The sequence below is a fragment of the Rosa rugosa genome, chromosome 1, assembly GCF_958449725.1.
Source record: "Rosa rugosa chromosome 1, drRosRugo1.1, whole genome shotgun sequence".
Taxonomy (NCBI): Eukaryota; Viridiplantae; Streptophyta; class Magnoliopsida; order Rosales; family Rosaceae; genus Rosa; species Rosa rugosa.
Genome location: NC_084820.1, coordinates 62,515,620 through 62,540,983, shown reverse-complemented (window position 1 = coordinate 62,540,983; position 25,364 = coordinate 62,515,620). Strand labels below are relative to the sequence as shown.

Here is a 25,364-nt window from a genome sequence, read left to right as displayed (position 1 = left end):
CAAGTTATATAGTCGTGAATTTGTGGTTGTTAAACTCTCAACCTCAGGAGGCTGAGAGCATGTTCTAACTAAAATTGGAGCAGCGTTGACAGCTTCTGCTTCTAAAACAAATGATAAAACGTTTGTTTAAAGCAACTTTCACATTAAAAAACTGATAATGAAATGGTTGTTGAATTGTAAACATTTACTTTAAAATCAACTGATGGGCGATGGCTCTTTATACAAGGAATTTTTTGTTACATGTTGATAAAACTAATACTTTCCATTGGAAACATATAAATGATATTACAAGATTGTGCATACTGAGTTCAGTAAAACTGCAAAAGCAATAATTTCAACTGAGCAAAATATTAACAGAAAATATTTATTCTCTTAATGGGGAATGTGGAGACTTTACCAAATACCGCATATGACATTTTATAATTGTAAGATGGGAGCTTCTATTAATACTTCTAAAATTGGCATTTAGACCACCTCACTTAATAGATTTCCAACTTACTTTTACATATAAAAATATGATATCTACACCTCCATAATTTTTCCACATTGCCCATCATATAATAAAATCAATAAAAACTTTTTTTTTGTAAATACGTGTATTCTAAATGTGTGTTGCTAAATGAACCCAAACAACCATCTTAACACCACATATAGAAAATTTTATAGTTACTAGATTTGTATTCATCAAACAACCAATGGTAAAAGACATGATGTATGCCGTGCAACTGTGTGTACACTAGGAGTATTTTAGTGCATAAATTATGATTTTTGTTTTTGTTTTTGTTTTCATCTAGTCAGCTAGTGCATCAGTAGATTACAAACACTAAAATCACAAAAACTAGGAGTATGCAAAATTTGATTTTGATTTTTCTCAAATTCAAATTTTTACAAAACAAGGGGTGTGTGTGTTTGGTGGGGTGGTAAGACTTTAGTCTCATATATAAGAGGTCAAGAGTTCGAGCCCCATCAAGGGTGGGAATGGAGTGGGGTTTTTTTTTTTTAAAAAAAAAAAAAAAAAAAAATTTACAAAACAAGAAAAAAAAGGAGTCAAGCTGATGACAGGCGGGTAGAACCTTTGATGTTTCCCGGGAGATTTCCAAGTGGCTGTCAGCTCCTACTGGGTCCCACATGGGGAGTGCCACGTGTACACAGAGCGAGAGCTCAGCCACCCAAGTTGACCGTTTACGCGTCTCTTTCCAACGAACAGACATACACTGGAAACAAACGGACGCAGAGCATAAAATCACTACAAAATTTCTGCCTCCGGCAGATTGAGAATCTCCGGCCGTATTAGGGTTTCTTGAGGCGAATGACGTCGTCGGCGGAGAGCAGCGACGGAGACCACGACGTCGAGCTGAACGTGATCGCTCGAGAGCCGTCGTCTTCAGCATCGGAGGCTGATGGTGGCCCCGCCGTCACGGAGGAGATGTCTCCTCTGTTAACGCAGGCAGAGAAGCCCAAAATCAACATCTTCACTCTCTCCTATCCCCGGAGAAAGCCTGGGGTAAGATCTCCTCGCTCGTATCCTCATTTCCAGTCTCGAATTTTATTCCTGATTGTTTGAATCGTGTGGAGATTATCATCATGAGCTAGCGTTTTGTTTTCGTAGAGTTTTCTAGTACTTCAGAGGCTTATAGAATTATTGAGGTGAAGAAATGCGACACAAAAAATTAAAAATTTGAAGGAATTAGAGTTTGAACTGTTTGATTGAGTCTCAATTATGTGAATGCTTGGTCAATTTTTCTGGAAATATAGAAGATAAGGTAATATAATGGTTAACTAATGGACTGGTGGTTTAATTGAAGTCTGGTGTCTGTTTATAGGAGGAGGTAATCAGATCATTTGAACCAGAGATATCGGCGGCATCTCAGTTTATTTTGTGGGTATGGAGTGGATCTAGATACTCGGGTCTAATGTGTATGGCTATCTCTTCTACCATCTATTTTACCATGGAAGTTGTCACTGATGTTTTTTCAGGTTAGTAAGTTCTGCATTCTGTCTAAACTGTTTAGTCTCCTGGCATAGGAGAGACATGACTTGTTTCCGCTATATGGTCTCTGTGTCTTTCTATTTTCTTCGTTCATTATATTTATGTTTCTGTTTTGTTATGGGAGACATGACTTGTTTCCGCTTTATGGTCTCTGTGTCTTTCTATTTTCTTCGTTCATTATATTTATGTTTCTGTTTTGTTATGGCAGTTCAGCCCATTCCTTTGTTTGAGGCTGCATTTACAAGATGTACAGTTATATTGGTATTGTCGTATATGTGGTTGAGAAAGGTCGGACAGCCATTATCTGGGCTGGGAAACGTAAAAAATCTTTTGATTTCAAGAGCCTTTATGGGATATCTCTCGTTGATGAGTTTCATCTTTTGGTAAGTAACAATTGTATCTCTGTCTGTTCCTTTTGCTGGTTTTTACGTTCTGTGGTGTCAATGAATTCATGGTACAGTACCTGCCTCCTGTGCAGTAGCAGTATTAAGTTCAGGAATTCTGCACATATGTTGACATTTTTTTTTTTTATTCATGTGCATGTACATGTAGCTTTCTGAATTTTGTAAGTTCTCATCAATATGAGGTTGTGTTCAGAAAATTTTTATGTTAGCTTCTGATGAAGAGCAGAAAATTGGGGATAGGATAGAATCCTTTCACATGAAATACTAATTACCCAGTTGAATATCCATTGCTGTTATCATCGTCTTCCAAGTGTAGTGCATTTGAAATGTTTTCTAGATGGCTTGTGAACTCTTTCCTTTAAATGTTGATCATGTATAGTGTAAACAGCACAGAAATAACCAGAAATTGGCTTATTTGTCATTTCAGCATTCAAAGGTTATCTTTATCTCAGGCTATTGTACTTAGCTTAACAACTCCAATTATAGCTTCAGTTGTGGCAAGATTCATTCTACATGAGACTTATAAAGTTGCAGAAGTTGGAGGTATGTTGTATGTAATGTTTATAACTGTTGCTTCTTCTATTTTCAGAGTAATGCATGATATGTAATATGTATTAGGTACTTGGGTCCTTAATAAAGTTGTTAGCTTCTGAAAATTTTCTTAGTGTAATTTTGTTTGGCAGGGAGTGATTGATTCGTTAACTATCATTCATTTTCCAGGTCTTGCGTGCAGTTTCTTTGGTGTGCTTTTCATTTTTCAACAATTGCTTACTACACAAGGTACAGAAGTGAGTTAACGTAATCTATATTAGACACTGGATGTGATGTTTTGAATATGTAGCAAGAGATTGGTTAAAAGTCCTATCGTCTATATCTTAAAACAAACAAATAGTATTAGGTTACTCACCTGCATGTCTATGCTGTTGCAAGGCTTTTCCCATCTTTTCGCTTTCTGCAAGGAAGCTATTATGAGACAGTAGTCCACTAAGTGCATATATACTTTGACTTTCTCATGAATGTACATAAGTTTGACTTTCTCATGAATGTACATAAGTTTGACTTTCTCATATACTTTGACTTTCTCATATAAGTGCAAGGAAAATATGTACATAAGTTTTGTGTCTTGCTCCTCTGTGCAGTAGTAAAATCTACCAGATATTGTTAGTGCGTATGCTATATGCTCATCTTTTTATTTATGCGTGAATACAGCACATACTAGTTTGTGAGAATACTGTGCATAAATTATATGTATGAGTGAAAGAAATGTTAATGCATCTGGATGGACGAGAGTTTTAGTAGATAATGTGAAGCTAGCGCATGATAACCTGCCAACAGCTAGCAGATTAATGCTTGTAAGAAAAATTTCTCAGCTTTATTTTCATTTCTTTTCTTATGCCCCCTTTTTTATCCATCATTATAGCTTAGAATTGAAAATCTAATCTGATGAACCTTCTGAATGCAATTGTGAGTAATTTGGGCATTTTATCACTCTTCCTAAAATTGTGCACCACTAACTATGGACTATGCACGAGGATTAGATCAACATGATGAAGGAAAGAATACAAGTGTCAGTGGAAGCGGCCATATATATGCAATCTTAGCCGGTTCACTTTCATCAATAACCGGTGGAATCAGCTACTGTCTTATAAGGGCCGGAGCAAACGCATGTGACCAGCCACTGTAAGATTAATTAGTTCCTTTTCTTTTTTAAGTCCTGAAATAATAAATATAATCCGATTTTTGCAATAATGTACACTTGTTCAATGCTAGAAACTTTATAAAAAATAATCCGCTTGATCAATATGTGGTTGTTTCTTTTACTCCACCAAAGTATGTTGTTCCTCAGTGGAACATAGAGGTCATACCTTCCCATTGTGTTTGAGACCCATGCAGTAGCGTTAATTCATTATAAAGTGAGATGGGTTTTATACAAAAATCATAATCTATTCATTTTTATCAAATATGTCTATAATTGAGTTCCTTGGTTATCAAGGAGAGGAAAGATTAAAAGAATTTAAGTAATTATAGGTTTGCATCTCTAGAGGTGAAAACCCCAGCATTTTATTGCATCCCTGTCCCAGTACTATTTTGGAAAATTTAGAAAATGATGTCTTATGTAATCCTGATAAACTGTCTTTTGAATTTCAGGTTGACAGTCTTTTCATTTAGTTTGCTGGCTAGTCCTGCTGCAGGAATTTGTCTTTTTTCCTTTGAGGTAAGTTGATGTCATCATTGCAATGCTGTGCTTCACAATATTGTTATGCGTTACAATGTCCACATTTCACATTCATTGTATCAGTGATTTTGTAGTGACTGAAAATGAGGATATGTATAATATTTATTTTTGATCAAGGGAGGGGTGAGATTCAAAGTCTTGCCATAATAAGTTAATGAGAACTACATTTTTTTAATGCTTCCAAGTGATCTAGTCGATTATAATATTGTTGATGGATGTTGTCTTATACGACAATCCTATCTAATGTGGGAAACTTCTCATAACAATAAAAGTTTGCAAGTTATTGGTTCCCCTTAATTTATATTGTGATTAACGAGTTGGTATCCATTATGTTATCTTACTCTTATAAACATGTGAGCTGGATGCAGGAGGGTTGTTCTTGGTGCAGTCATCTGAGTTTGATTATTATATTTTCAGTGTTGTAATGGGTTAGAGTGATATATTTAGCTATGATGCTTTCTGGTTATTGCCGATTCGGGTTTCTCAAATGCTTATGCTTCCTTTTGCAGAAGTTTGTATTCCCAAGTTTTTACTCATTATCACTTATGCTCGTACTCGGCGTTCTGGCCTTTTTTGCGGAGGTGATGTGGTGAACTTTTGTCCATCTTCTTTTTTTTGTCGCTGGCAGAACTATGATGCAATAAAGCATGCATTAGTTTCTAGACTACTATTTCTAATAATACTCCAGCATTATGGAGTTCTGAACTTTGTGTCCTCGATTTCAGGTATTTTTAGCACGTGGGCTGCAGCTTGAGAAAACTAGCAAAGTTGCAAATGTTCTATACATGGAGGTATGAGCCCTGTTTGTACTTGGATATCATATATGGGATTGAGAAGTTGCATGTAAAATGTGCAGTCTGATCTGATCCAGCGAGAGTATGGGATATATGGGGGATAGGGAAACAGGCAATTAGGAAGGCAGTATCAGTTATTATGTTAAATCAGATAAAGAAACAGAAGGAAATGCATCCAACATGGGAAAAAATTTCGTTCAAGTGTTACAATTCATAACATTATCGAATTTTTTGTACTTTTTTTAACAACATACCCAGTTCAGTCCCTTTTTATTTCTCTGTTTCAGGCTGCACTGTCACAACTTTGGGTCATTGGTTCTGCAAGGATTGCACCAACTTTTGGTCGAATTTTCGGTTGCCTGCTTATTTTAATTTCCGTTTTTTGCACCATGTATATTGGACCTGATAAAGAGGACTGAGAGAACATAACTACTCTGATTTGTAGAGAGGTATGCTCCTCATTTTGACACCCATTCTTGGTTGTGACTTGTGCGCAACCTGTTCATTTACAGAAAAAGAGGAAATGTTATACAAAGCATTCGTATTTTTGTCTCAACATGATTTTTTCAACCACCTCTCCAACCTTTCAATACAGCAACTAATTGCAATGACAATTGACAAACTTATCCAGGACTTCAAAACAAGAAAATCGGCTAACTCTGAAAATAGAGCACTTGGGTCTTGCAGATATAGACTTGAACGTATTTCCTGCATAAGAACCCGAAAAGTAATTATAAAGCAGTTAATCCTGTTAAGAAGACCATTACAAATATGACAATTAGATATAAGCTTAATTTATGAAGATTATTTTTTGGAATATTCAGGGATTAGCTAATGCTCCTACAAGAACTGCTCTTCGTAGTTTGATTAGAAAGCACTCCCCTGATTTCCTTTGTTTATCGGAACCAATGACATCTTTGACACGTATTCCTGATTCTTTTTGGAGATCCATTGGTATGCAATTGGTCGGTGTCAATGATAGAGGTCAGTTATTTCCTAATATTTGGGTTTTTCATTCAACAAACATCCCCTCTCCTACTATGATATCTTCTTCTAGTCAACATATGTTTGTGCAGTTTTCTGTTGATGGTATTGCTCATGGTCTGATATTTGTCTATGCGGCAACAACTAGTGTGGCACGTCGTCCTTTATGGTCTGCAATTGAGCAAATAAAGACAAGCTTCTCGGGTCCTTTGCTATTAGTTGGTGATTTCAATGCGATTTTAGGAGCCCATGAAAAGACGGGTGGTAGACTACCTACTCGTGTTTCTTGTGATGACTTTCAGCATATGGTGGATGTGTGTCATTTGACACAAATTGATCTTAAAGGGTCACCGTTTACATGGACAAATGGTCGAGGAGTTGGCTCACATATTGAAATGTTGTTGGACAGGTGCTTTTGTTCTATTCCATGGTTAGACTATTGGCCGATGACTAGTTGTTCCACTTTGGTTCGGCACTCTTCTGATCATAATCCTCTCTTGATTTCATTCACCAAATACATTGCACAAGGTCCAATTCCATTCCGTTTTCAGAAGCTTTGGTTGGGGCACTCAGATTTTCTAAAAATTGTTCAAGTAGCATGGCAATCTTTTGTGGTATGTGGTTGTCCTATGTTTATTCTACAAAGGAAGCTTAAACTTTTAAAACCTATTCTGAAGGAGTGGAATGTTAATGTCTTCGGTAATGTTCATATTGCTGTGGATAGTGCACGCGCTGCTCTTGAAAAAATTCAACTAGCCATATCTCTTGATGGGTTTACTGAAGTGCGTCGTGTTGAGGAGCTTTTAGCCCAGGATGCTTTATCACATGCTTTATTGGTTCAGGAAAAATTCTGGGCGGAGAAGGCAAGGGTGAGATGGGCTAGGGAAGGTGACAAAAATACTGGCTATTTCCATACTTTGGCAAAAATTCGGAGAGCACGCTCTTCTATCACTTCTCTTCGCATTGGGAATGACTTGGTGGATGATGTTAATATTTTGCGTGATCATGTTGTTCAGCATTTTACAAGTGCCTTTTCAGATGATGGAAATATTGCTGATACAGGTTTGGTTGAAAATATTATTCCTTCAATGGTTTCAGATTCAGAAAATGGCTATTTACTTGCTATTCCTTCTGCTGAAGATGTCAAAAATGTTGTATTTTCCATGAATGCTGATAGTGCCCCAGGTCCGGATGGTTATTCTGGCCACTTTTTTCAGGCTTGTTGGGATGTAGTTGGGTTGGATGTGGTCCGTGCTGTTAGATCTTTCTTTCAGTCAGGTTATATACTGCCTAATCTAAATTCCAGCTTTGTGGCGCTTATTCCAAAGGTTCAAGAAGCTGATGTTATCACTCAATTTCGGCCCATTGCTATGGCTAATTTTTCTTTTAAAATTATTACTCGCCTACTGGCAGACCGTCTTGCTCCTATTGCTTCCAGGATTATATTGCCGAATCAATTTGCTTTTTTGAAAGGAAGACAAATCTCTGATTGCATTTTTCTGACTTCTGAGTGTGTTAACTTGTTGGATAATAAATGTCGTGGTGGGAATGTTGCCATTAAGTTTGATGTAGCAAAGGCCTTTGATACTCTGAATTGGGACTTCCTTCGAAGGGTTCTTAATGCTTTTGGTTTTCATGCAACTTTTGTGGAATGGATTAGTTCTATATTGGCTTCAGCTCGGCTCTCTATCTTATTTAATGGCTCTCCAGTGGGATTTTTTAGTTGTAGCCGTGGAGTTCGACAAGGTGATCCACTGTCTCCTCTTCTTTTTTGCCTTGCTGAAGAGGTTCTTAGCCGTGGTATCCTGCGTTTGGTTGATATGGGGCATGTCCAAGCTATATCCTCTCCTCGTGCTGTGAAAGTCCCTTCTCATGTTTTATTTGCTGATGATATAATGGTTTTTTGTAAGGGAGATAAAAGAAGCCTACTAAATCTTATGGCTTTCTTTGAGGAGTACGGACTCAACTCGGGTCAATTGGTGAACAAAACCAAGTCTCATGTTTATTTGGGGAAGTCAGCTCTTCATCGTCGTACTCTAATATATTCTTGGTTGGGTGTTTCAGTGGGTAAATTGCCTTTCATGTACCTTGGTGTGCCAATTTTTGTTGGCCGTCCAAAGCGAATTTACTTCCAAGTCTTGGCTGATCGAATTCGTAATGTTATGTCTAATTGGAGAGGGCATTCTCTTTCCATGGCAGGACGGGTAACTCTGGTCAATTCTGTGGTGGTTAGTATGCTTTCCCATAGTTTCACAATTTATGCTTGGCCAAGGACTGTATTGCAACAAGTTCGAAATTGGATGAGGAATTTTATTTGGACCGGCAATGTGTCTTCTAGAGCCTATTATCCAGTCTCTTGGAAAAAGTGTTGTGCTCCATTGAAGGAGGGTGGTCTTGGAGTTCGTAATATTATGGCTCTTAATAAGGCTTTCCTCCTAAAAAAAATTTGGGATTTCTTAACTAAGTCTACACCAGCGGCTGCTTTTTTTTCTGCTCGGTTTCTTCAACGTTCAGGTCAGCCATGTTCTTACTATAAAAAATCATCTATTTGGCCTGGCATGCGACCCTTGTTTATGGATATTTTCTACAACTCTAAATGGATAGTGGGCAATGGTCGATCAATTGATTTTTGGCATGGTAATTGGCTTAATGGTTCAGTTGTTGATAGATTGGGTATTGTGCATCAGCTTGGCAAATTATTATGTGCCAAAGTTTCTGATTTCATCAGAGATGGCTCTTGGTATTGCTCTACAAATTTGATTGCTGATCTTTCTGCACTTTGGTCAGAAATTTCAGCTGTTAGACTTCCTTATTCAGACATGGAGGATAAGCTGGTGTGGTTGGATTCTTCTGATGGGAGTTTATCTTTATCTATAGCCTATGAGTTCAAGAGGAGTAAACAGGCAATTGTTCTTTGGGATAGATGGGTTTGGCGTCAATGCTTTCGTCCTCGAAACTCTGTTACTTTATGGAAATTTCTTCATGGTAAGCTTTTAACAGATGATCTCTTACTTCAGCGAGGCTTTTCTTTTGCTTCTATGTGCTCTCTCTGTCATGCATCTGCTGAGACGGCCCACCACCTTTTTTTTGAGTGCTCTTTCTCTATGAAGGTATGGTCTGCAGTTTTATCTTGGTTTAAAGTCAGTATTCATTTCCTGGATATATATGATTTCTTCTCTTACCCACTGCAACATGGTTTTGGTACTCAATTGCAATTGCTATGGTGGGGAATGATGGGAGCTGGCTTCTACTCTCTTTGGGAGGCTAGAAATTCTATCCGTTTTGATGAGCGTCGCTTAACTACTGATTATTTGATTCGCTCTATCAAGCATCAAATTCGAGAGGTTGATTCTTGGGGTTTAGGAATTATGCGTAACTCAGTAGATGAGCTTTGTATTTTCAGTGCTCTTAGAATCAGCGGTAGAGCCTCAAGATCACATCAAATTCGTGAGGTAAATTGGCATGCTCCTTGTGCTTTTCAATTAAAGGTTAATACAGATGGTGCTGCTCGTGGGACGCCAGGACTCGCGGGCTATGGAGGTATTTTTCGTGATCACTTGCGTAATTGTATGGGTTGTTTTGCTGGTTCCTTGGGTATTGCTACTGCCCTAGAAGCAGAGCTTCAAGCCATTATTCATGCAGTATCAATAGCATCAGGAAAAGGATGGACTTCTCTCTGGATTGAGTGTGATTCAGCGGTAGCAATTCACTTTCTTGCCAATAAAAATTACTCAGTCCCTTGGCGTCTAAGTGTTGATTGGGTCAATTGTTGTATCATTCTCTCCTCTATGCAGATTCAGTTTTCACATATTTATCGAGAAGGGAATCAAGTGGCTGATTGCTTAGCTAACTATGGGGTGGATCATGAGGGGCATTATTGGTGGGACTCTTGCCCTCCTTGTGCATCAGCTGCCTTTGTTCACAATCTGCAAGGGTTACCGAATTTCCGTATTAGCTAATTTTGAAGTGCTTGATAGATTTCATGCAACGGTGGTTTCTGCTGCATGATTGCTCTATTCATTAGTTTGTAACTATTTTAGCTCAGTGCTCACTTTGAGTACTTTATTTCATTTTGTTTTCAGAGAGGTTTTGGTTCTTGTCCCCCTCTCTCTTCTTGTGTTTTCTTTTCCTTTTTTTAATAAAATAAAATAGAGAGATGGGCGGTGGGTTCCCGGTTGCGATGGCCCCCTTTCTTTCGGGATTGTGGGTGGGTGCCAGTCACCCCAAATCGGCTGTCGCAGAGGAACTAATATCGCCTAATCCTCTATTTAATTAAAAAAAAAAAAAAAAAAAGATATGAGTTCCAAATTATCAGTGCTGCAAATACTGTTTTGTATATAAATTTGTTTGTGCAACAAAATCTGAAATTTTAAATTCAGAGCAAGTGACGAACTTATTGCTCGATGCAGATACGTCAACTCGGTCGCAGAAAGCAATACTCGTAGCCAAAGTTATTATTCTGACATTATTCCCTTACCTTGCTGGTAAATAATTTATGAAAATTATGGCTACAGATGCATTAACAGGGCCAACCTACACCTTACAAAGTTTGAAATTTTAGCATGAATTTAGGGTTCAGTTTGTCTTTCGTCCCTGTACTATAATCGAATGTAAATTTCATCAAATTGCCACTAAAAATTGCATAGTACTAAATTTTGTCAAATAACTAGGCGAGTCACCTGTGATTTTCAATGAAAATTTGTCCGAACAACAACATAATAAAGTTAAACTTGAAATTTCGGGACCAAAAATAATCGCAAGTTCTTTTTACCAAAGCAAAATGCAGGATGATGAAGTCCTGACATGACTAGAATCTTTCCCTAACAAAATTGGCCTGAAAAAAAGCGACTCCTTTTGACAACAAAACAACCTACAAAGGACCCGAATTGAGCCCTTATCTATTTCTTCCATTTCAAAAAGTTTCAAAAGCCCCCACATTTTTAGGCTAGGGAAAGCATCCAACCCAAAGCCAACGTCCATAATAATAGAGAAAAACTTCCACAAACAAAAAGAAAGATTCTTATCTTGTATGATTTGAAAACGAAATATGAACACAAACACATTGGGTTTACTCTTCTTCTTCTTTTTTTTTTTTTTACAATTATTTTTCAAAATTTAAAATTCTCCATGGGAATCGGATTTTGGGGAGAAAGTAAAGAGAGAATGTCATGCTCGTGGTGGGAAACTGGGAATATTGTTTACAGAAGGAAGTCTCAGCCGAAAGCTCAAATAAAACACTCGCACGTGCCACCCCACCTCCTTTGACTTTACCCACTCTCCCCACTCTTAACCCCATATTTACACTCCTTGCCACTGTCTAAAGTCTCCACCTTTACCAAGTACTAACCCAACAGAGCCATTAACTTCTGTAATAAATTTCCACCTGAAATGAACAATAACAGCAACAACTCACTGCAAACCACTAATTGATTTACCAAAAATAACCTTCCCTTTTAACCAAGGGTTAAATACTGGAGCTTTTTTTTACTGTGGTCATGGCTTCAATCAGTCACTGGAGGGTGATGATGTTATAAGGTACTGAAGCGCAGTCCCGTGGAGATTTATCCTCGGGCCCCAAAAAAAAACTCGCCAAAAGATTTGACGTACAACTAAAGGTGGGGATAAAAGCGTCTTTTCGTTGATATTCCATCAGAAAGATGTGTGGGGGGATGGGATGGCGATTTGTTGTGTGGGGGGGGGGGGGGGGGGGGGGCAAATGTGTAATCTTGAAGACTGTTTAAAGGAGCAGGCTTTGTTCTCTGCTGCTTTGCATGTTGTTGTTTCTTCTGTAGTGTGCAGTGTGCTCTCTCAGTCTCTCTCTCTCACTTTATATCTGGACTCTTTTTTCTCACTTTGGCGTGTTTTGGTTCTTCTTCTCCATTCTTCTCTTGGGGTTTCTGGGGTTTTGTTTTGTTGAAGCACTTTGCCTTTTTTTTCAGAGCTTCATCAATGGCTGACATTACACACCCTCCAATGGACCAGCTCCAGGACCTTGAGTACTGTATAGACTCCAACCCTCCTTGGGGTATGTGCTATCTCTTCTCTCTCTCTCTCTCTCTCTTTTTGTTGTTTTCGTCGTCTGTACAAATATATCTTTGTGAAATGGGCCTGTGGCTCTTCAACTAGGCTCTTAACTCTCTGTTTCAGAAGTTTTAATCTGGGTTTGGGTTTTTGAGGGCATTGATCACTGTGGAGGAGAAATGGGATTGTGGTGGCTTGGTAGCTTTAATGATTTCTGAGATTATAGTCACACTGGTGTTTCTTCAGCTAGTATAGATTGAAGCAATGTGGCATTACAAGGTTGACACTGTGAGATGAAGAATCGTTATTTTAAGAAAAGGGTGAGTTTTTGAGGTGTATTGTTGAGTGTCTTAGTTGTTCTGTAAGTAACAGGAATTACATTTATCATATGGAGACTGGTGGGGTATGAGGTTTTGTTGTTTAGGACTTGAGAGAGATTAATTTATTAACTTTGTTTTGTTCCTGAGAGATTATAAGAAAGAAACAAATATAGGTAATTGGTTGGTGTGAGTTAATGTGGCATCATACTTACCCCACATAAATGAAAGTTCGAGCTGTATCTTTAAGTGCTACTGTTAAAGATGGTATAATGAGTTTGTCTTCTCATTTCTTTTTTGGGTCACACTTTCTGGGCTATAAAACAGAGGTTTGGTAGGAATCAAGGTTATAGTGTTGAAGACTTTAGCAATGTGTGATTGTAATTCCCAGTTTAGCCGTTAGGGGAAAGCTTCTACATTTTTTGTTGAATTGGAGCTGATCAATACTTTTTCTTTCTTTCTTGTGTACCATTTGAATTGTAAATGTGACACAGACATTTTAATAATCATCGTTTGGTCATGGCATGATTAAGACGACTATTGAGTTGTTCTGCAAGAAAGATTATTAGGGGGATTAATAAGTTTGCTACTTGATTGCTTTTACCTCTCGTTTCTGGTTATGATTCAAGCTTCTGTTTTGCAGCTGAAACCATAGTTCTGGCATTTCAAAACTACATTGTCATGCTTGGCAAAAGTGTAATGATCCCTTCGTTACTTGTCCCTGCAATGGGTGGAAGTGATGTAAGCTGTTTTTCTTGCAAATTGATAACTTCATACTTCTCGTCATCTAAGTTCTTCTACTTCTGTTAATTATTTGATTAAAGAAATAAATTTCTTGTTCATAACCAGGGTGACAAAGCACGAGTAATACAGACTCTCCTCTTTGTTGCTGGAATTAAGACACTTCTCCAAGCACTTTTTGGAACCAGGCTACCCGCTGTAGTTGGAGGCTCCTTCGCTTATGTCGTTCCAATAGCCTACATTATAAACGACTCCAAATTGCATCGAATTACTGATGATCATGAAGTAAGTAACTTTCCTTGTACTGTTCCCTTGCTACATGGGAAGTGGGTCTGGAAATCTTGTGGAATTTAATATATGAAAAATATATTCCATGGAATTTTAGTCTACTGATTCAATAGGGGCCAGCTTTAGATTGGATAGTGCCTTTGTAGCGATGTCTTCTTACGACAATGGGGCCAATTTTCCTAAAAGGTTGATAGTTGAGAGCGGTTCATGATGCAAAATGGTCAGAAATAGTAAAGGTAGTTAAATGCACGATGTCAAAAAGCTTAACATAATTTAAGAAATCTTTGCATAAACAAAACTTACTTAAAATGTATGCACATAAGAGTAATTTTAAGACTAAATAGGAGGCCGAATGAGTGCATGCGGTTCATAAATTTTGTGACCTTGATAATACATTCATGTCAGTGTAAACCTCAATCCCATTAGAGATATATGCATTTCTTTTCTATTCAGCAATTGTACTTAAGCACCTTTCTTATTTGGTAGGGTATTGAAAGAGATCTTCCCATGTCATTGGTTTGCAGAGATTTATACAAACAATGCGTGCTATCCAAGGAGCTCTAATTGTAGCTTCAAGCATACAAATCATTCTGGGTTACAGCCAAGTTTGGGGTCTCTTCTCACGGTATTTTGATTTTAGAAAACCAATAACGGAAATTTAATGCTTTTATTTTATGTTGATTGATGAAGCATCAGATGGGTTATTCTGCAGGTTTTTCAGTCCACTTGGCATGGCACCTGTAGTTGGATTAGTGGGCTTAGGATTCTTTGAACGAGGATTTCCAGAGGTAAATCTTTCTAGAAGAAGCAACTTTTCATTTCCATTGGGTTGAACCTGAAGGACTTCCCTGCCATGTGGCCTTAAAGAACAGCATTTTTATCTTCTAGAAAATCACAGAGCTTTCATCCATTTATTCCATAATGGTATAAAGTTCTGGCAATTAACTAGAAGAGGACCACTTTGAGGGTTTCAGTATTTATATTGCTTCATCATTGCATAAGATATGCTCTTTGTGAATTGTCAATATTGAATATTTCATGTTTCCATGTAGAATCTTTGTTCCATTCCATCAATGAACTTTTGATTTATATATGAAATCTGTGACTAATGTTTTTATTTCAACCATGAAACATTAGAACCTGTTGAGAACTGAACCATATGGATTATGGACTGTAAATAAGGATACTTCATTGCAATCATTCTTTTTACCATATCAATGATAGCTAGCTGATATTCCACTTTTGCAACCTATCTATTCATTCTCTTTAGAAACTACTCCAGTGAGTAAAAAGTTTCCATCTTTTCAGTTGGGAAAGTGTGTGGAAATTGGAATTCCAATGCTGTTGTTGGTCATCGGGTTTTCTCAAGTAAGTAACTTAAAATTACTATGTATTTGGCACCTCCATTAATCATTTTTTTTTTTCTGGATGAAATGATTCATTATGTCATTTTCAGTATCTGAAGCATGTGAGACCACTTAGAGATGTCCCTATCTTTGAACGGTTTCCAGTATTGATTTGTGTCACAATAATTTGGATCTATTCCCTAATCTTAACTGCCGGTGGGGCTTACCGAGACAAACCCAATAAAACCCAAATCAGCTGTCGTACGGATAGAACAAATCTCATATCGACTGCCCCATGGTATGCCCAAGAAGAATGTGCCTTCTCATAATGTGTCTTCTGGTTCTTAATTTCTTTTAATACTCATTCACGTTTTTGAGATTTTTTTTATGCCATATCAGGTTCAAGTTTCCATATCCGCTGCAGTGGGGTCCACCTACATTTTCTGCTGGTCACTCATTTGCAATGATGTCTGCAGTTCTTGTTTCAATGGTTGAGGTATGTATCAAGTTTTGGAAGTACTATAATATTGTGTCGTTTATTGATGAGGTGATACATAGCATAACTTAACTATAACAGCCCTAGTCTATGATCGATGTTAGTTTCCTCCTTTAACATGTCTCTAGGACTGTATGTCTCATCCAAAGCACTTCTTGGGTCCTGACAATTACTTGTATCTCGCAGTCAACTGGCGCATACAAGGCTGCATCGAGATTGGCAATTGCCACTCCTCCTCCTGCTTATGTTTTGAGCCGGGGTATTGGCTGGCAGGTGAACACATTTGAACCTCATGTCAGTTTTCGATGGAGTAGTTTTTGTAACTGCGGCATGGGTCGTGCTAGATCTTGAGCGTAATTGTAAATTTTACAATGAACACCACAAAGAACTAATTTGTTCTATCAAATGCTCCAACCTTTCTTCCCCATATCTCAATGGAGGTATAAAAAGATAGCCCAAATATTATGAGCATTAGAAAGTATTTAGCCAAAAGATATTTGCTTGCTTAATGTTGAAATTACTTCTCGTACATTTTTGAAACTGTCCATCACTGCAATGAAAAAGGACAGCACAATTATATTTTTTATAGATAATTTATAGTAAAGGATAAACCAATCTCCAGCTACTAATAAGTGTTGGGGTTGTTTCTCAATGGATCATTAGTCCAGAATATAGTTCATACTTCATACGAAAGGGTAATTTGTTATATAGAATATAGTTCCATGAACTCACATTAGAACAGATCTTTTCTGGTAACAAAGAGCTGATGGTGTATTATAAGTAGTTCCAGAATGTAGTTAATACAAAAAGGTAACTCAATCTTTTTTCTGGTAACAAAAAGCTGATTAGTTTTCACAATGTTGGCAGGGAATCGGTGTTCTGCTTGATGGACTATATGGAACAGGCACTGGTTCAACTGTTTCTGTGTAAGACACCATATTAGATTCCTACAAAGCTTGCTCTGTGGTCTTTTTTTCCATTTAACATTAGTTTGATTGAGATAGTTGTCATGTATTTCAGGGAAAATGTCGGACTCCTTGGACTGACACGAGTTGGAAGTCGGAGAGTTGTTCAAATTTCTGCTGGATTTATGATATTCTTCTCAACCTTAGGTAAGAATTTTACCTTAATGAGACAATAAATTCATGGAGATAGGTAGGAAGGTTGCTCCTAACTGCTTGACTGATCTCCTTGTGAAACATATAATGGCTATGTTGCAAAGAAAATTCCAGCAAACTTTCTACTTCAGAAACTAAATTGATCTGTAAAGAAAATCGGGTCTTCAAAATTCTGCTACAGTTGCATATTTTAGTTCATGGTTTCGCGTGTAAGATTCAAAAGATATTGTTCATGGTTTATTCCTCTAATATTTTTTCAGGTAAATTTGGAGCTGTATTTGCATCTATACCTGCCCCTATATATGCTGCACTATACTGCATTCTCTTCGGCCTCGTGGGTATGCATTTTATGAGCTTAATTAAGGTTATCCATTAATTTCTTCTTCACTCTCATCACAAATATTCCTTGTCCATTTGCAGCTTCAGTGGGATTATCATTTCTTCAATTCACAAATATGAATTCCATGAGAAACCTCATAATTACCGGGCTTTCGCTGTTCCTTGGGATATCAGTCCCCCACTTCTTCAATGAATATTGGAATCCTGTTCATCATGGTCTTGTCCATACCAATGCCGGATGGGTGAGTCATATTGCCAGCAAACATTTCTGGATACTGTGTAGTATTCTGTTGGTTATAATACTATGTTACGGTGTTTGTTTGCAGTTCAATGCATTTTTGAATACGATATTCTCATCTCCTGCTACTGTGGGGTTGATAGTGGCAGTGTTTCTTGATAACACAATAGAGGTAGAAAAAGCAAAGAAAGACAGAGGGATGCCATGGTGGGTTAAGTTCAGAACATTTCGAGGAGACAGCAGAAACGAAGAGTTCTACACTTTGCCGTTTAATCTCAACAGGTTCTTCCCACCTACGTAGCACTCGGGCAGCACATTTCAAGAAAACTACATCTGATTATTCCTCCTGCATCACCCTAATTCTAACATGAGTAAACAGCTTCATTAGAGTAGCAGACTAGTAGTATATTCAAGATTCAAGAATACTCTTAGCAAGTGAGAAATTTTCTTCAGCTTCACTATTTTTTTGTGGGCCTTGTAACACAGTTACACAGGTCTAGATTAGGATTGTAGAGCATTTCATGATCCATGCTTTTTGTAGACGACGCAAATAATAAAGAAGGAATGCAATCTTTCTCCTCTCACACTCACCAAAGCTTGAAATTTCTTCGATCTTACGAAATGGAGATTTGAACTCGGATCTCAGATCTCATCTATTATTGTGAAAAGAAATGGAGACAAATATTGAAATTTAGTATGGTATATAATGATTCAGATCTTACCATCCTCTTTAATAAAAAATGACACTTTTGATGACGTAATATTTTTTGGTAAAAGCCTCATCAAAATAACATAAAATATGACACACTTGCTGGCGAAGATTTTGCCCGCAAAAGCATCGTATGGAAATATGGAATAACACTTTGACGATGAATTTCATCGTTAAAAGCTTCTTACGAAAAAATAGGGTTTCAAAAAAGTCTCGATCGGTGAAAGCCTCATAAAAATTAAAAATTCAGAAAGACAAACTTTTGTTGATGAACCTTCCCATTGACGAAAGTCTTACAAAAATAAAATAAAATTGAAAAAAAAAAAACCATTTTTTACGGATATTTTCATGAATAAAAGCCTCTCATAAAACAAAATCAAAGAAATTCTGAACAGTCCGTAGGAATGGTTATAATAAATTTAAATTCAATTTAAAGTTGGAAAAAGACCTTTAGCTAGTGTAACCTAATTGGAATGATGTTTGAGGCAGCAAAGAGAATCCAATGTAGTAATTTATTTTATGTTTGGCAGTAATTGACCAAATTTTCAATCTCGTCAAGGAAAGCCGATAATAAAAGTCCTCGAACACCTGTGAGGGTGACCTTCTTTAGGGAAATCAGATCACATAGCCCGCAAAGTACTGTCTTGCTAAGTACTGCCTCAGTAGCCCTTGACGAGTGAAGTGTTATTGTAGCGTATTCGATGTATATCTCTTCTAGATTTGGAAAAGCATGGGAAAGTTTGGCTGAACTGAATCCGTAATAACATTTGATCAAAGACAGCTTCCGTAGACTCTTCACTTGTATGGAGTTCTTGAATATGGATGAAATTGAGATGCGCTCTAATCTGATTCTCTTTAGATTGGATACCCGACTTAGTACTTGAAAATTATGCAAGGAAGCACTATACCTGAAATCCTCACTTGTGATTACTAGTACCTTCAATTTGTCCATTTTCTCCACAAATTCGGCTATAGCATGCTCTCTCTCCCGAAGATTCAAGAGCAGTACCTCTGTTTCTGGCAGATGCATGCTGGGCCATTTCGAAGTTGAAGACTCTCCATCTACATACAAAATGTTATTGGATGTAAGTGTGGGGAGAACTAAATGTGAATTGAATCAGTAAATACACACACACACACAAATTATTGTATAAGTTAAAAGAGAGAGAGAGAGAAATGGGACAACCTGTTGATATAGATAGAAGGCGAGCTTTCATAACTTGATACTTTTGTTCCCTCCACCACTTGGGAAGATTGCTTCCACATATGTCTATGATCAATCTCTCTCTATGCTCTACCGAATCTATTTTTGAGTGATAAATAGCCAGCTCCCTAAGCACATCATGTTGGGTGACATAGAGGTCACCATAATATCCTTCCCCATCCAACTTGATTCCCTGGTTAATTATGATCAATTATTCCTCATATAAAATTATAGCTAGTTAATTATAGACTAAAGATATCATACATGCAACAGAAACATACATAAATACATGTTGTCTATAAGATTAGCAAGACTCCGATTGTTGAGTTCATAGAGGTTTGCAATACATGAAGTGTCTTCATCAATTTCATATAACTCGGACCATATATCAATGAGGGCATCAACGGGGATTTCTTTGTCTTCAGGAAATGAACCAAGGTCCAAGAAACATTCTCTGATGATAGCCCTTTCCTTATCCAAAGCATCTAAGCTGCTTTGGAGGGAAAAAAGTAGATCAGTCTCAGAATCAAAAATAGATGAACCTTTAGACCATTGATTTAGTCTGTCTAGCCACATCTCTATAGGTTGTGCACAAAGCGATCTGCCCACCACTGTAATGGCAAGTGGAAATCCCTTACAACGCTCTACTATCTGCAAAATTTGGACACTCCAAAAGGATCATAGACAATTATTATATAAGTACTGAAGTTTCTCAAACTAATCTCAATATATGGTTTGGTTGAATAATATTACTTTTTCTTTACGACAATCAATTATCCAAATAATTTTAATTAATAAGACAAGTATGGTAAATGCAACTAAAAAATCGCCTCACCTTTCTTGAAAGATGTGCTGGAATATGAGAGCTCTTATCATTCAATGATGCTGAATGACTAAACAATTTCATTGCATCGTCATTATCCAACATGTTTAAACGATATAGAGGACTGAACGCGGGAATTCAGATCTTGATGTCACAAAAATCTTAATATTTGCCATTATGCATTCAAATTTGTCAAGAAGAGATTCTGATCCAGACCAAACATCATCCAAGACCAACAGTGAAGGTTTCTCTCCTTCTTCCTTCAAAAATGTTTGTAGCCACTGAACTTCATTCACTTCATTTTGGAAAGCAGGAACTTGAGAACCCTTTTGTCGATATAGTTGTACTACAATAGAATTTAAGCTATACTTCTTCGAAACAGTGACAAAGAAGATATTTTTGCCGAATTTATCTATGAAACATAAGAAAGTTGTTATTCAAAACATGGTCTAAAAGACTAAAACAGCACAACGAAAAAAGATAAGCACACCATTAGTTGGATCACTAGCACAAACAAAGTAAAGCTATAGTACTATAATCGTGATCTATATGTATACAATACCTTTGACTTCCTTATCTTTGCAAAAGTTTGCTGCCAAGGTAGTTTTCCCACATCCACCGGGAGCAGTGAGCACAAGCATTGATAATCCATCATTCCCAAGGAGCTTTGTCTTCAAATCCTTCAAAGGAGCTTCCAATCCAACTACAATCTCTGGAAATTCAGGTACTGCACACCAAGCTTTATTATCAGCATATTGGTCTTGTATCACAAAATTCTCCATCATGTGTTGGTTCATCCTCCGCCACATATGTCTATGATCAATCTCTCTCTATGCTCTACCGTATCTATTTTTGAGTGATAAATAGCCAGCTCCCTAAGCACATCATGTTGGGTGACACAGTGGTCACCATAATATCCTTCCCCATCCAACTTCGATTCCCTGGTTAATTATGATCAATTATTCCTCATATAAAATTATAGCTAGTTAATTATAGACTAAAGATATCGTACATGCAACAGAAACATACATAAATACCTGTTGTCTATAAGATTAGCAAGACTCTGATTGTTGAGTTCATAGAGGTTTGCAATACATGAAGTGTCTTCATCAATTTCATATAACTCGGACCATATATCAATGAGGGCATCAACGGGGATTTCTTTGTCTTCAGGAAATGAACCAAGGTCCAAGAAACATTCTCTGATGATAGCCCTTTCCTTATCCAAAGCATCTAAGCTGCTTTGGAGGGAAAAAAGTAGATCAGTCTCAGAATCAAAAATAGATGAACCTTTAGACCATTGATTTAGTCTGTCTAACCACATCTCTATAGGTTGTGCACAAAGCGATCTGCCCACCACTGTAATGGCAAGTGGAAATCCCTTACAACGCTCTACTATCTGCAAAATTTGGACACTCCAAAAGGATCATAGACAATTATTATTTGAGTATTGAAGTTTCTCAAACTAATCTCAATATATGGTTTGGTTGAATAATATTATTTTTTCTTTACGACAATCAATTATCCAAATAATTTTAATTAATAAGACAAGTATGGTAAATGCAACTAAAAAATCGCCTCACCTTTCTTGAAAGATGTGCTGGAATCTAAGAGATCTTATCATTCAATGATGCTGAATGACGAAATAGTTCCATTGCATCGTCATTATCCAACATGTTTAAACGATATAGAGGACTGAACGCGGGAAATTCATATCTTGATGTCACAAGAATCTTAATATTTGCCATTCTGCATTCAAATTTGTCAAGAAGAGATTCTGATCCAGACCAAACATCATCCAAGACCAACAGTGAAGGTTTCTCTCCTTCTTCCTTCAAAAATGTTTGCAACCACCGAACTGCATCCACTTCGTTTTGGAAAGTAGGAACTCGAGAGCCCTTGGATCGATGTAGTTGTTCTACAATGGAATTTAAGCTATACTTCTTCGAAACAGTGACAAAGAAGATATTTTTGCCGAATTTATCTATGAAACATAAGGAAGTTGTTATTCAAAATATGGTCTAAAAGACTAAAACAACACAATGAAAAAACACAAGCACAACATTAATTAGTTGGATCAGTAGCACAAACAAAGTAAAGTTGTAGTACTCCAATCGTGATCTATATGTACCTAAGAAGCACCAAAATGGGTACGAGTTTCCGGATACGATACGATCGGAAACGTGGAAACGGCAAATCTTAAATGTAATAGGAAACGGGTACGTGAAGGAAACGCCAATTAAATATAAATATATATATAATTAGAAGAAAAAAATGAAACATAAACAAGGTACTAGTTTATCACAATCAAACATTATCAATCCAAAGGTTCAAATAAAAGGTTAACACAACTAATAACAAGTTAACAACCATCAACTTCATTCAACTTGGACAACATCCTCAAGGTCTTCATCTTCATGATCAACATTAAACAAAACCCCCTCTAATTGTGGTTCATCAAGTGAAAGGTTAGCAATCTCAAGCCTTCCAACATTAGTCTCTTCCAAAGAATCAAAGTCATCACCTCCAACATCCCACATTTGAGTTGCACTCTCATTGTAACTTGGGCTTCTTCTAGCTAAAAGGCGAAGATTGGTATGCACAAATACCAAATCTTCCGCTCTTTGTGGTGTTATCTTGTTCCTCCTCACAGAATGAATGAAATTGTAAGTACTCCAATTTCTTTCACAACATGAAGAAGAACAAGGTTGACCTAGAACCTTGAAGGCTATGACTTGGAGAGATGGTGCCGAAGCTCCATGGACAGCCCACCATGTTATAGGCTGCATAATAAACATATCCTTCATAGCATCTCCACTTCCAAACTCTTGCATGCACATAGAAAAATTGGCAAATTCTATGTTAACTTTCCTTCGATCATCTTCATTGGCAAAGTATCTAAGGATACAATTTTTCCTCTCCCTTGTAATCTCTAATTGTTTGTGAGGAGCAACCCGATTAGTATCTTCACTAAGCCATTCCGAACTATAATACCTAGATATAAAATAAGAATAAGTTTAATTCACATTATAATTTATGAAAGATTAAACAAACAAGCAAAAGAGAAACAAATGTTATACTTACTTCGGATTCAATGAATGTGCCAAGCAATTGAGAGAAATATTGCTCTTGGACCAACGAGCCATTAGAACCTTATACACCGCATCCCAAAATGGAGACTCTTGATGAGGTTGCTTCCTTTCTTTCCTATAGATAGCTTTCTTCACTTGCTCAATCATACTATCCCATCATTCATACACCAAATGAAGAGAAGGCCTATCAGTGTCTGCTTTCCTGATCATCTCATAGATAGGCTCAGTAAAAGAAATGATGTAATCAATGTCATCCCACAACAACTCATCTAATAATTTTTCTTTCATAGAAGCTGCCTTCCTAACATCATCTTCTTTGTAATCATCCCACTTTGGACTGATGACCATCTGTTGCAAACCATTTTTGATTTGCCTAAACCTCTTTAGCATGATTAACATAGATGCAAACCTTGTGGGAGCAACCGAAAGCAACTTCAAATTGCAATGGTCATTAAACATCACGAATCTCATTCCATGATTCATAATGAAGTTCTTGATAAACATAACATCCTCAGAAACTGGCTGTATCCAACAACATGCATCAAACACATCCGCATTGCTTGCAACTAATGAAGGTGTGCAAATATTCTTGACAGCAAGATTCAAAGTATGCACTACACATGGTGTCCAAAAAATAGGAGGATACTTACTTGCTATCAAGGCACCGGCCTTGGAGCAAACAGGAGCATTGTCGGTAATCACTTGCACAACATTTTCCCAACCCTCTTCCTTGATGGAATCTATAATCAAGTCTGCAATCAATGCATGATCCTTGAATTCCCCCTCACAGTTTATAGCCCTCAACATCATCGAACCACTCTCACAAGTGGCTATCACATTAATCAATTGTCTTCTTTGTGCATCAGACCAACCATCACTACAAAGACTCACACCTTTGTCTTTCCATGTAATCTTGATTGGCTCTAAATGATGCTCAATATTTTTCCTTTCTTTTGCAAGAAGTGTGGTCCTTAGAGCATTGTAGCCTGGTGGAATGTAGTCTGGAAGGGTAGAAGCACGAATGTAGGAGTTCCGATAGTGTGGATTTCTAGCTAGGTTGAAAGATAAACCACCGGTGTAGTACATCCTTGCAACCTCACTATCGCATTGCTCCCTAGCTGAGTTTTAGAAGGCCTTTTCAACTGAACCAGCAGCTGTTTTCCTCTTCTTTCCACCATCACTTGCTGTTTGTGCTTGTGTATAGGCATGATAACTCATCCCATAGCTACTTGTGGCGGAACTCCCCCCTTGCTATCCTGATGATGGTAGATGAACTTGTCTAGGAGCTGCATTCATTAGTCTCTCCTTGCATTCTCTCACCAACTTGGACATTTGAGTAAATGCATGAGGAGTAACCTTGTTGCAAACTGCCACCCCCGCTCATTCTTGCAACAAATGACCACGAACTCTAGTATAAGACCCATTGTAGTGCAATTTGCAAAAACTGCACTGCCACCTCCAACTTCCTCCACCTGCCATTTTTTTTAATCTTCTTCACAAATTTCCACAATGGTGCTTTATCATCAATGGTCTCATTTTCAGGATCAGCATATCCACTACTAGCACCGGCGAACAGACCCGGCACTAGAACTAATAGGAGGTGTTTCTCCGCTGCTCATGGTTCCTGAAAAATACACAATTCAATTGACAAATTCACAAATTACACATCACTGACATCAGTGAATTCACAAATTCACAATACACGGCTATCACAATCCACATGTCAATAATGTCAAGTTGTCAACCAACAATTATACTGATCATCTGAGATACCCATAGTTGCTGCTATACACACATCGCATAACAATATCAGAACAAGCTCCAAGCTCCAAGCTCCAAATTGAAGAACAAATATGAGAAGAAGATCAGAACAAACGTACCCGAAGCGGCTAGAAGAGGAGAAGTCTTGAGCAGAAAAGATTCCGAGCATAAGAGGAACGACCGGATTGGAGAAGAGGAACGACCGGAACTGGGTCTCGTCCGAGCAGAAGAGAAACTATCTCGATCTGGGTCTCGTTTTTGCAGAAGAGAAAATGGGGTCTCGTTTGCGTTTGAGGTCGCGTCGTTTGCAATTGTCTGAGGTCGCGTCTCTGGTCTCTCTCTCGATTTGGTCGCGTCTCTCTCTCGATCTGGTCTTTTGTTTGTTTTTTTTTTCAATTTTTGCAGAGTAAAAAGTCATTATTACCCCCACGTTTCCTATTTATTTACATTCTGGCGTTTCCGC

General features: G+C 37.6%; 5 protein-coding genes across 6 annotated transcripts; 2 read left to right on the top strand and 3 right to left on the bottom strand.

Annotated features, from left to right (window-relative positions):
* The first annotated feature begins 1,202 nt into the window (after positions 1-1,202).
* Positions 1,203-5,980, top strand: LOC133725975 (uncharacterized). The gene is made up of 10 exons (XM_062153405.1): positions 1,203-1,504; positions 1,824-1,977; positions 2,199-2,373; positions 2,822-2,937; positions 3,115-3,174; positions 3,933-4,074; positions 4,543-4,609; positions 5,140-5,211; positions 5,356-5,421; positions 5,712-5,980. The coding sequence occupies exons 1-10, from the start codon at positions 1,310-1,312 to the stop codon at positions 5,841-5,843; spliced, it is 1,179 nt and encodes a 392-aa protein (XP_062009389.1). The 5' UTR covers positions 1,203-1,309; the 3' UTR covers positions 5,844-5,980.
* A 6,203-nt stretch (positions 5,981-12,183) lies between these two features.
* On the top strand, positions 12,184-17,898 carry LOC133744104 (nucleobase-ascorbate transporter 1). 2 transcript variants are annotated; one of them, XM_062172234.1, is made up of 15 exons: positions 12,329-12,433; positions 12,676-12,749; positions 13,390-13,487; positions 13,596-13,772; positions 14,300-14,400; positions 14,488-14,563; positions 15,084-15,143; positions 15,232-15,419; positions 15,521-15,617; positions 15,804-15,890; positions 16,485-16,543; positions 16,638-16,729; positions 16,996-17,073; positions 17,156-17,316; positions 17,401-17,898. In XM_062172234.1, exons 3-15 carry the CDS (start codon positions 13,428-13,430, stop codon positions 17,611-17,613), a joined length of 1,449 nt encoding a protein of 482 aa, XP_062028218.1. In that variant the 5' UTR covers positions 12,329-12,433; positions 12,676-12,749; positions 13,390-13,427; the 3' UTR covers positions 17,614-17,898. The 2 variants fall into 2 exon arrangements, with proteins under 2 accessions (XP_062028227.1, XP_062028218.1); XM_062172243.1 differs by lacking the exon at positions 12,676-12,749 and having other exon boundaries at positions 12,184-12,433.
* A 618-nt stretch (positions 17,899-18,516) lies between these two features.
* Positions 18,517-19,432, bottom strand: LOC133744096 (probable disease resistance protein At5g66900). The gene is made up of 2 exons (XM_062172229.1): positions 19,208-19,432; positions 18,517-19,083 (listed from the first exon to the last, which is right to left on the bottom strand). The coding sequence occupies exons 1-2, from the start codon at positions 19,236-19,238 to the stop codon at positions 18,539-18,541; spliced, it is 576 nt and encodes a 191-aa protein (XP_062028213.1). The 5' UTR covers positions 19,239-19,432; the 3' UTR covers positions 18,517-18,538.
* Positions 19,433-19,483: 51 nt separating this feature from the next.
* On the bottom strand, positions 19,484-21,372 carry LOC133732467 (disease resistance protein ADR1-like). The gene is made up of 5 exons (XM_062160026.1): positions 21,078-21,372; positions 20,611-20,775; positions 20,265-20,460; positions 20,061-20,172; positions 19,484-19,876 (listed from the first exon to the last, which is right to left on the bottom strand). Exons 1-5 carry the CDS (start codon positions 21,370-21,372, stop codon positions 19,484-19,486), a joined length of 1,161 nt encoding a protein of 386 aa, XP_062016010.1.
* A 1,924-nt stretch (positions 21,373-23,296) lies between these two features.
* On the bottom strand, positions 23,297-24,226 carry LOC133732458 (uncharacterized). The gene has a single exon (XM_062160015.1). It carries the CDS (start codon positions 24,224-24,226, stop codon positions 23,297-23,299), a length of 930 nt encoding a protein of 309 aa, XP_062015999.1.
* Positions 24,227-25,364: the final 1,138 nt, after the last annotated feature.

What these genes read in the sequence shown, in the direction of transcription:
- LOC133725975 (XM_062153405.1), top strand. Translation starts at nt 1,310, where the DNA reads ATGACGTCGTCGGCGGAGAGCAGCGACGGAGACCACGACGTCGAGCTG. An exon ending in TTGATGAGTTTCATCTTTTG is followed by an intron (nt 2,374 to 2,821) that starts GTAAGTAACAAT and finishes TTGTCATTTCAG; the next exon opens with CATTCAAAGGTTATCTTTAT. An exon ending in TAAAGTTGCAGAAGTTGGAG is followed by an intron (nt 2,938 to 3,114) that starts GTATGTTGTATG and finishes TTCATTTTCCAG; the next exon opens with GTCTTGCGTGCAGTTTCTTT.
- LOC133744104 (XM_062172243.1), top strand. Translation starts at nt 12,358, where the DNA reads ATGGCTGACATTACACACCCTCCAATGGACCAGCTCCAGGACCTTGAG. An exon ending in AGACTCCAACCCTCCTTGGG is followed by an intron (nt 12,434 to 13,389) that starts GTATGTGCTATC and finishes TCTGTTTTGCAG; the next exon opens with CTGAAACCATAGTTCTGGCA. An exon ending in GCCGGGGTATTGGCTGGCAG is followed by an intron (nt 15,891 to 16,484) that starts GTGAACACATTT and finishes CAATGTTGGCAG; the next exon opens with GGAATCGGTGTTCTGCTTGA.
- LOC133744096 (XM_062172229.1), bottom strand. Translation starts at nt 19,238, where the DNA reads ATGAAAGCTCGCCTTCTATCTATATCAACAG. An exon ending in CCTTCTATCTATATCAACAG is followed by an intron (nt 19,084 to 19,207) that starts GTTGTCCCATTT and finishes TTTTGTATGTAG; the next exon opens with ATGGAGAGTCTTCAACTTCG.
- LOC133732467 (XM_062160026.1), bottom strand. Translation starts at nt 21,372, where the DNA reads ATGTGGTTAGACAGACTAAATCAATGGTCTAAAGGTTCATCTATTTTT. An exon ending in CAAAGATAAGGAAGTCAAAG is followed by an intron (nt 20,461 to 20,610) that starts GTATTGTATACA and finishes TATGTTTCATAG; the next exon opens with ATAAATTCGGCAAAAATATC. An exon ending in TTGGTCTTGGATGATGTTTG is followed by an intron (nt 20,173 to 20,264) that starts GTCTGGATCAGA and finishes TCCCGCGTTCAG; the next exon opens with TCCTCTATATCGTTTAAACA.
- LOC133732458 (XM_062160015.1), bottom strand. Translation starts at nt 24,226, where the DNA reads ATGTACTACACCGGTGGTTTATCTTTCAACCTAGCTAGAAATCCACAC.